This window comes from Diachasma alloeum, unplaced genomic scaffold (genome assembly GCF_001412515.2).
Source record: "Diachasma alloeum isolate Michigan unplaced genomic scaffold, Dall2.0 Dall_scaffold_00320, whole genome shotgun sequence".
In the NCBI taxonomy this organism is placed as follows: Eukaryota; Metazoa; Arthropoda; class Insecta; order Hymenoptera; family Braconidae; genus Diachasma; species Diachasma alloeum.
The window spans coordinates 65,401-75,564 of record NW_021680459.1 but is presented as its reverse complement, the minus strand read 5'-3'; the positions used below and the strand labels follow the sequence as shown (position 1 = coordinate 75,564).

Below are 10,164 nucleotides of genomic sequence, written 5' to 3'. Positions count from 1 at the left end.
CACAAAATTCACGAGTGTCACATCAATCCACGGCAATGTCTACTTCATCAGTTTTCAGATTTAAAACTTCGTTGCGCACTGTACCGAACCCACGTAATTTCTTCGTATAATCCTTCAGTTCTGGAATCATCACATAATTTTCACTTTTAATCCTTTGAGTCACTGTAATCCTTGTTTTTGCACTCGCTTCCCCGAATGAGTGCCCAAAAAAAAGTTGGGCGCCAATGTGACGAAATGAGTTAATTTGTCCTTTAATAACTCATGTTCACCTCCGACCTCGGCTAGTCTCGGTGAGCTCACGGGTGGTTCGCTCAATCGGAGGGATAAGTGAAGGATAGAGGGAGGGTTAACGATATTAAACCGACCGTACTAATGTGGGTAAAATAATTATATATTAACTTCCTTTTATACACGGTAGTGTTTAATGGGTCGGTATAACGCGGTACTTGACTCGACTTTGGGACCTTGACTTGACTTGGTTCTTGGTTGGCTGAAGGCCTGAGCTCAGAGATCCGCTCTGTTTTGCTCCTGATCGTACTCTGCCCTTGCAGAGTCTTTGTAAAAATGCTCAAGACTTAAAATTGCAGAGCAAGCAGTCTCACGGTCCCGAAACACTAAGACAATTAAGTGTCATCATTGACACACAACTAGAACAGTCAAACAGTTTCTTTACCGAGAAGCTGGACTCAGATGGCACCGTGAGAGTGCTGAGCTCTGCTCCTGCACGATGAGAAAGAAATCATATTTCTTTTCTCATCGTCCCACATTATAAATTTAATGTAACGTATTATTCATAATACGTCACATTGTATTCAACAAATAACCGACGTATTAATGACAATACGTCACACCGGAAAATTTAAAAATCGATTTTTTTTTCGAATAATGAATCGATTCCTGTGAATTTGATTTTCATCATTGTTTTTTGATTAAATGGAATTGAAAAATATCAGAAAAAAATGGTCGAAGGATAAAAAAAAATTAGATTTTTTTGATGGAATCGGAAAGTTGAAAAATCGATTTTTTCTCCTGAATAATGCAAATATTTCGGTCGATTCAATTTTTATTTTCTGTTTTTCATAAATTGTTAACAATTGTTAAAAATTGTTAACAATTATTGAATTGGAATAATTCCCTTACCTCCCTCCTTCCCGCCCATGATCCACTTTTTTTTCTGGTTTTATGACTCGAAAGGTTGAGCTTACCTGGTCGAGAAATGGTACCTCAACATTTGCTTATAGTTTGACCCTCCTATAAACTGATGGGGGGAAAAACGTGAGTATTTTTCAATGAAAAATCCTCCAGGTTCTGAGAATAAACTTTTNTACCTCAACATTTGCTTATAGTTTGACCCTCCCATAAACTGATGGGGGGAAAAACGTGAGTATTTTTTAATGAAAAACCCTCCAGGTTCTGAGAATAAACTTTCAGTAATTTCTTTCAATGCAGCATCTTACTGAGTATGCGGATGAGCAATGATTCTACTGATTCGATAGCTAATTTACCGGTTAAATCCATTTGGAATATATTCTTAGATTTATTTTTATTCTAGTGGTATCAACTGTATGCAGCGTGTGATTTCAAAAAATTAAATTGCCGCAAAAGAAGATGGTGCTGTGAAATATTCTTTAAAAATTCGTAAAATTTGGTTATTTATATTCCTGAAATATTCATATTTTATTGGGGCAGAAAGAAAGGAAGGATTCCAAGAAAAGTAATAAAAGTTTTCTACTCGGAACGGACCGGGCCCGTCCACCAGGGTTGTAAACCATCGGTACTCTCTCTCTCTTCTCTCGATTTTTTCTACATAGAATTTTTCCGTAGTCAAAACATGTGTTTTTAAAGGGGTGGTAAGACGACGTTGCCATTTAATTGTTTGTAGCAGAAACTCCTCTGTAGATACTCTTTGGAGACAATATTTTCCGGTTCATTCATGGGATGACCGTGGGGTAGAGCGGTTCACAGTGTTGTCTCAAGTGTTGCAGCTTTCAAAGTGTAAAGTTACTTATTTCTCTTTTTTTTTTTGTTAATACGAATCGTGAATGGAAAGGAAGCTTCCACGAAATTGACTTCAAGTGTAAATTTATTCTATTCGTGAGGGTTAGGAGAGTGATTGAGGAAGAACGTATGAACCCAGGTAAGAGAACCACCCTGTTATTTATTTTTTATATTGAGAGGATAACGCCAAAAAATCATTCATCGGTACCATTCACTCGTTTATCCACTTAATTGTAAATTGAAGAATACATTCATTCAAAATTTTCATGCTCTCTAGGCTTGACAGTGGCCAACAGAATCATTGCTGTTTAATTCACTTATGATGCATCTGTTTACCACATCGTGAAAGGAAATGAAGCCTTTTCTTGTTGATCCAGTCACATAATTTCATATTCTACATCATAAGACCAGGGAAAACATCTCACAAAAATCATTGCCGGAAGAATTCGGCGGGAAGAAAGGGCCGGAGGGGGGGGTGCTCTCTGACAACAGTTCTGCGGGAAACACACATATACATAGGAGTGCGCTCGTTCGAACAAAGGACATTGCCAATATCGTCACAATTTCTTTCCGAAGATTGTAATATGAAATTTGTTTTCAAAAAAATTCATCCCAATATGGACATTTCTACACAATTCCGACGTGAGTGTGAATGAGACTATTTAGTGTTAATAATTTAAAAAATTATGTAAAAATAGTCAATAACCCCGGCGAATTTGCGCATTAAATAATAAAGGATAGATTAAAACCAAGAAAAAGAACCGAGAATTATTTTGAGGAAAAATCATATTTTTATATGCGATAAAAAATTGTTAGAAAGGTATCAAATTTTTTTTTACGAATATAATAATCTCTATTCGGAAATATTTAGTTGAAGATATGAAAAAATATAAAAGATTGACAATACGAAGAAATTCAAGAGAAAAATGAAAATGATAAAAATGGGAAAAAATGTTCTTGAAAATTATAAAATGTTTTCTTTAAAAAAGAAGAAAGAAACTGAATTGGGTAATATCTCGTTAGGGATGATCGGGTGCAATCGGCATGTAGGCGGTAAGATTCAGGGGACTCTATTGTTTTTTCTAAAAAATCCAATCCCAGACCAAAAAAATCTACTTTTCAATTGAATAATTCAGCCATTGTTTCAGTCTTTTATGGTCAAATGATTTTTTTTTTAACTTGATAACATCTTTTCAGAAAAAGATGAAGAACGAAAATCGCGACAAGTGTTAATCGATTATTTTTCACGAGTGAATGGTCCGATTTGACTTTTTTTCAACTTCCCGGGATAGGGAAGTTATTGCATTCACCTCGAAAATCAAAATGGCGCATCTGAGTTCTTCACATCCCTTTTCTCATTGGATAGGTGTGAATTGACCGCGCTGACCCCAATCAGTTCTTGTGACGTTATCGCGATTCCAAGCTGCACGCGTTGATATTCCGTTCTCGCGAGTTTTTTTATTAATTTTGCCTGAACAATGCTCGAAATGAAGATGAAAATTTTGGCAATACGCCTATTTATCGAAATTACACAAGTGTGCAAAGTTTCATCACATTGGCTGCATTTTTAATTAATTTTTTCTAAAATCCCATAACACTCTGCGTTAAATAGCATTTTTTTGGAAAATTCTCGCATTTTATCTAGGCTTGCTAAAAATATGAAAATTTGCACATAGTTTCTCAAAGAATCAAAGAATATATCCATAGAAAATTCCAACGAATATCTAAACTCGAAATTTGAAACTCGAAAAAAGACGGTCAATTGAACTTGTTACTCTTTTCACCGTCATCTGCAATCTGTATATTTTCCTACATTGTTACAGATACCATGTATATTTGCCAATTTTGTCCAAAGCAAGTGGAGACAATGAAATCTCATTTGCTGCATCATCGACGCCGTCATCTAAATAAAAGTCAACAATTCCATTGCGGATACAATGGATGCAAAGTAGTGTATTGCGTGAAAAATTATTTATACAAACACTTGAGAAAATTTCACAAAGTATTCGTGAAACAAGAAGGGCGCGTTTTAGCTATAGCTTCGAAGAAAGATAGTTATTATGTTTGTACAGCCATTTCATGTACCCAAAAATTCCATGACCATGATGCGTTCATGAAACACCTGAAATGGCATATCAAAGGTGGATCGAGCATCCGGTGTCCAATAATGAATTGTTCCAAAACATACACAGTAGTTGGTTCATTCACTAGTCACATATCCAGATGCCACCGGGCGGTAGATTTCCAAGCAATTTCACAGGAGTATGAATCAGGCTCAATCGGTGAGCAACAATTGAACGAGCCGAATGAGGTTGACGATAACGGTTGCTCTGATCATGATGATCATATTAAAGACAATGATGTTGAAATGCGAAGTACTGGTAATAATGAAATCGATGATGATTTAGATGATGATTTTTTAAATAACTTAGTGGATTTCTATTTAAAATTGGAAAGCCAATTCATAGTTCCAGTGAGCACCATCCAAAAAATTATGGAGAATGTACAAATGTTGAATGATGGGAGTCAGAAACCTACGAGTAATCAATTGGAAAGAATTTTACGAGATGAGAATTTGTCGTCAGAAAAAATTCAGGAAATTATAAAAAAAAGTCTCTTTATCCAATCCCTTTTCAACTCAAAATGAAGTATTAGATAGTGATTATAAGCGAAAAAAATTCTATAGAGAGCATCGGCAATACATTGATCCATGTGAAGAGTTCATTCGCCAAAATAAGAAGGGGAAAGCTCTTTTTCAATATGTACCGATCGGAGAGACCTTGAAGCGTCTCCTGAATAGTAAATCACTTGTTGATTGTTTGAATTATAACAGGACTGAATCGAACGATGGAGTTTTGCGAGATTTTACAGACGGGAAAACATTGAAAGAGAATCAATTTTTCAAAAATAATCCAACTGCGATAAAACTTTTCTTATTTCAAGATGAATTCACAGTTTCTAATCCTCTTGGAGCAGCAAAAAAAAATACAAAATCCTTGGAATTTACTTCAGCATAGGCGAATTACCACCACATGTTCGTACTCATGTAAACACGATTCAACTAGTTGAACTTTGTAAATCTGATGATTTTGATCATTATAAGGTGTACGGTAGGATTGTTAAAGATTTACGTATACTTGAGGTTGAAGGACTCGAAATAGCGCCGGGAGATGTTCGTAAAGTTGGTTTAGCCTTCATCGCAGGTGACAATTTGGGAAGTCAAGCTTTAGGTGGTTTTCTGTGCAATTTCAATAAAGCGATTTACTTTTGCCGTTATTGTCATGCAAAACAAAGTTCACTAACAGATTCTGTTGCCGTCGGTACTGCCTGCAATAAAAGCCATTATCATCATGATTACAACCAGCAAATGAGAACTGTAGATTCATATAAGGAAAATGTGCGTGAAGCCCAGGAAAATTGTAAACCACACCGTGGTGTCAAATTTAATTCAGCTTTCAATGAGCTTAACAGTTTCCATGTTTGTCTCCCAGGACTACCCCCGTGTCTGGGTCACGATGTCATTGAGGGGTTTGCGGCATATGAAATAATGCTGTTTCTTCATTACTTTGTTGACAGTGATTGGTTCACGTTTGATGACCTCAATTTCAAAATCGAGAATTTTAATTACTCTATTGGGGCTCGCAGAGATAAGCCTTGTATAATAATACAAAAAAAGACAGACTAGTTGGAGGCTGTTGACAGATTTTCACGTTCATTCATTTATTTCCCCTGATGATTGCGGGTAACATAAAAATTTTTGATGATCCTGTTTGGAAAACCTTCTTGATATTATCAGAAATAATCGAGATAATTTGCTCATATGAAATGAACAAGTCATACCTGCCATATTTGGAAGATCTCATCCACGAATATTTGATAATGAGGACATCATTATTCCCGGATACTAAATTAAGACCTAAACACCATTATTTAACTCACTATCCAGAGCTGATTCTCTGCTTCGGTCCTTTGATGCGTGTAAGGACTCTACGATTTGAGAGCAAACACAAATATTTCAAACGGGCGTTTCGTACACTTGGAAATTATACGAATGTAACGAAAAGTTTAACTGTCAAACACGAATTATTTCAATGTTTCCTGCGAGATGGTTCTGACTTCAGAAATGAAGTGGAATTAAAAAAAATGAGGAAATTCCGGCTGGAGGAATTTAGCGTTGATATACACAATGCCATAAATTCAGTGTGCTCAGATGTTTCCGAACTCGAAGAATGTTCCACAGTCGTTGTTAAAGGTACCACTTATAAACCTGATCAAGCAGTTATTCTGAGGCAAGATGATTACGAGTATAATGTCCAAATTGGCGTGATTGGTCGGATACTAATTGATACTTCGTCGAATGTTTACTTACTAGTAGAAAATACCGAAAATGAATTCAATCCGTTTTTGCGAACTTATGAATTAAGAAATAAATTCATTTATGAATGTTTACCTATTCAGAATATCTGTACCTATGAACCCCTTCATATATATACGTTAGAAACGGTACGATGCATTCGTTTGAGGCGTGGAATTGTCGGCTTAAATAGTTGAGGAGACCGACTGCTGGTATCACTTGTTGGTTCATTTTTATAGACGAGGATAATCATTAACTTTATAATCATTTTGATCGTTTTTTTCAGCATAATGTCTATCTACCAAGTAACATCGAAATCTAAATCGAATCGAGTTGTGGTTTTCGGAGAAACATTAGCAGAGATAATTACACAATCAATTCAGGAATTATCATTGCCACCGGATGAGGAGTATAAGGTATGAATCCCCATATCCTCCTTATATTATTCAATGAATATGCAAAGACGATATTTCTAGTATCAGTATTAATTCATTTCCACCTTTTTTAGATCGTATTGGAAGATACTAGGGCCTCAATTTCAAATATTATAATATTGGAGAAATGGGCTGAGAAGTACAAGTTTCCACCAGGACTCATTTCACCAGGATGATTTTACCAAAAAATGAGAGTGCAACACCGCAAGAAAATCAATTGAATCATCCAAGAGACCCCACTCCAGTGCAACCTCTCAATCCCCTACCGATAATAACCGATGGTATGGAACACATCAATTCAAGCCCTACCAATACTCCGGTAACTAATGGGACCAATGGGTCCACTAGAAATGAAGAGCCTCAAACATCTACTAGAAACATTTTGGAGGTGGAGAGGAGACACCAACACAGGAAGTCGGCTGATCTCCCTTCATGGTCATGGTCAGAGTTGCCAAACACAATTTTGAATAAATGTACGGCAGGAATACGAGCATCGAAATGCGAAAGAGATATGCTGGTAAATCTCATAACCATGTACTTGATCAACGATTTACAAGATACAAGTCAAGCCAAAATCAGGACAATGGCACATGATATTTGTCAACTTTATCCTAAAACATTCGCTGATAAACTTGGTAATAAAGAAGTGGAGGAGGACAATATCAAGAGCGAATTACTAGCAAGGAAAATATCTAGATACGTGGGGTACAGACTGGGTTTGAAGAAACCACTAGTCGTTGGAGATGAACCTATACAGACGAATAGGGGACAGAAGAGAAAACGTAATGATTCAATCACTCTGGACTCCCATGGTTGTGCACTTTGGGAGCCTCCTATGCCACCCGGAGAAACTACTGAAACTCAACGTGCAGCGAAGGAATTTCTTCGAGAAAAAGCCACGACCACTAATCCAGAAGAAGCAGGAATTTTGAATGCCCTTAATCGATCTTACGCCTCCCAGAGAATTCCGATGAATCGTCGAAATGAGCTCATTTTGACGGAATCCAAGTATTTCTTATGGCACGCCACAAAATTGCTCGGCAAAAATGTCGACGATGTGTTTAGGAGGGAATTGAGTGCAAATGAAGTAATATATTGCTACATGAATTATTATCAGATTGAAAAAAGCAACAGCGAAACTCAACAATTGGTAAACATGAGGGGAATTCTGAAAGCTTCAGCAAGAGCTGCAGACCATATGGGAACCAATGATTGTCGTCGATAGGCCATAATGCCCTTGCTCCTAGAGTATTTTAAAGAAGATGCTAATCAATTATACTTGGTTATGGATGTGAGTAGTCTCTCGAAAGTAAAGTGTTCTTTTTACAAGTTAATGCATAAATACGGTCATTATATGAGAATCAATTTTGAATTTACAGAGTGCCAGTTCATTGGAAGAGATGGAAGCAGCAATAACCGACGTGACGCCAAAATTGATTGTCTTGGGCAGATCGCTATACGATCGTGAAGCAGTGTGCAGAATATTCATCGAGAAAAAGGAATGTGTGTATGTTGATAACGTTTTGCAAGGCTTCCTCGTCGTTTTCCTGGCATATTTCGTTTTTGGATTGAAATATCCTCAGAAACTGAAGAGTACACTAGAATTCATTCAACGGTGAGTGATGTCACATGATCTTTATGATTAAAGAAAACTTCACTTTTTTATCAATTCTTGATAGAATGGGTGCAATTTTTTTTTTCACATTTTTGACATGTTTTGACTAAGTTGATTCGAACTTGAAGAGCTCAAATGCCCATTCCCATTATCTGCTATCACAGTGCATTTTTTCATGATTCCTTTGTTCATTTTTCAGAATTTTTCTGGACATCAATCCTGAGCAAGAAAGGAAACAAGTAGAGGGGCCAGGACGTCAAAGGACAGTGATAGACAGCAAGTGTTACACTCTTTGTGAGAACATTGCCACTTTCCGCGCAAGAGATGTTGGTATTTGAATTGAACTTAGTGCAAGCATCAAGACTTTCAAGAAATTCACTCTTTTTCCAACACAATGAATAAATATGGAGTACAACGGCAAGCTCGCATTTCTCATGAATTATTTCAGATAATATGATCTTAGTTTCAATATACAGAGAGCCCTCCAATGTACCTCTATTTCTCATTTTTTCATCTATTCAATATATCTTATAGATAAGACTTATGTCGAATATCTAATCTGCATTATCATGTAATCAAAATTTCTATTGTCATTTTTCTATTGAAAGGGATAGTGTCAAATGACGAATGGACTTGTAAAAAATAACAGTAACTAATAGCTGATAAGGAGAAATTATACTATTGTTTGGATAAGCGAATAAGAATGAAAGAAATTGTACTTTTCTCTTGATTTTTAAGGTGAAGCTAACCAAATGTTAAAATGGCTAGATGTTTGATATTGTCTTAATATGTTCACCTAGGTTAGCTTTGTTAACTCAACACATATTACTCTGTACCCCCTGTATGGGATCTTTGATCTCGTGAAATAAATATATATATATATATCGAAAGGGATAGTAAAATATAAATAAAAAACATGAATAAAAATTTTGAATGCTTTTTTTTGCTCCATTTAATTTGAAAACCACATTAACCTAAAATATAGAATCCATAGACAATTAATGTAGCATAAAATGAATCTAAATTTGATAATTCATATCAATTTTATGAGTCTCCATTCTACAAATTCTCAAAAAACGCCTCAAAAATTGGTGGTTGGATCGGAAATGTGTGAGCTTGATCATCCGTAATTTTGAAATAATTTACCCATTTTCGTAGCCGGTCCGTGGAGAAAATTGTACAACGTAGACCAAAGTTCGTATTTTCAAACAATTTCCTAGCTTACTCGCCGATGAATATGAGTAGTGTACTGCTATTTTCGTAGTAGAAGACACACTAATGTTGGGAAACCTACTACAGGATTGTCTTTGCGTACCAAATTTTGAGTGCATTTCGAGTGGCAATGTAGAAATTTACTACAATGTTGAAGGTCAAGCGCGCGCGAACTCTGTCGGCTGTTCGGTAAATCTCTATGCCATCGGAAATAGCAGCGTGCCTATTTGGGTACTAATTTTGAAGAATATTTTTAACAGTGTGGGATTGCGGACTCAATATGTTGTGACCCTTAATGCTTCTGACTCTAAGATTTTGGATTTTGACCCTAAAAATTTCTGACCCTTAAAAAAGTCTGACTGTCAAATATTTGAATCATATTATTTTTGACCTTTAAAATGAACTCTAAAAAATCAACTCTCTACTATCTACTTTTTCTAGAGAGTAGAGAGTTGGGATGGGATGCTTGGTGGGGGCTACTCTCCACTCTCTACAATTTGTGGAGACTGGATAGTTGGGACTGCGGACTCAATATGTTGTGACCCTTAATG

At 36.2% G+C, this 10,164-nt stretch overlaps 2 protein-coding genes across 3 annotated transcripts in view; one reads left to right on the top strand and one right to left on the bottom strand.

Moving 5' to 3' along the window:
- LOC107040129 (peroxisomal acyl-coenzyme A oxidase 3) overlaps window positions 1–10,164 on the bottom strand; it is a 128,210-nt gene that overhangs the window by 76,055 nt on the left and 41,991 nt on the right. The gene's annotated exons all lie outside the window — the stretch shown is intronic.
- LOC107040131 lies at window positions 6,210–9,231 on the top strand. Of its 2 annotated transcripts, none has more exons than XM_015260073.1 (4): window positions 6,210–6,768; window positions 6,861–8,077; window positions 8,166–8,401; window positions 8,601–9,231. In XM_015260073.1, exons 2-4 carry the CDS (start codon window positions 8,018–8,020, stop codon window positions 8,737–8,739), a joined length of 435 nt encoding a protein of 144 aa, XP_015115559.1. In that variant the 5' UTR covers window positions 6,210–6,768; window positions 6,861–8,017; the 3' UTR covers window positions 8,740–9,231. Both variants share the same exon structure in this region; 1 of them encodes a protein (XP_015115559.1).

What these genes read in the sequence shown, in the direction of transcription:
- LOC107040131 (XM_015260073.1), top strand. Translation starts at nt 8,018, where the DNA reads ATGCCCTTGCTCCTAGAGTATTTTAAAGAAGATGCTAATCAATTATAC. An exon ending in AATTATACTTGGTTATGGAT is followed by an intron (nt 8,078 to 8,165) that starts GTGAGTAGTCTC and finishes TTGAATTTACAG; the next exon opens with AGTGCCAGTTCATTGGAAGA. An exon ending in ACACTAGAATTCATTCAACG is followed by an intron (nt 8,402 to 8,600) that starts GTGAGTGATGTC and finishes TTCATTTTTCAG; the next exon opens with AATTTTTCTGGACATCAATC.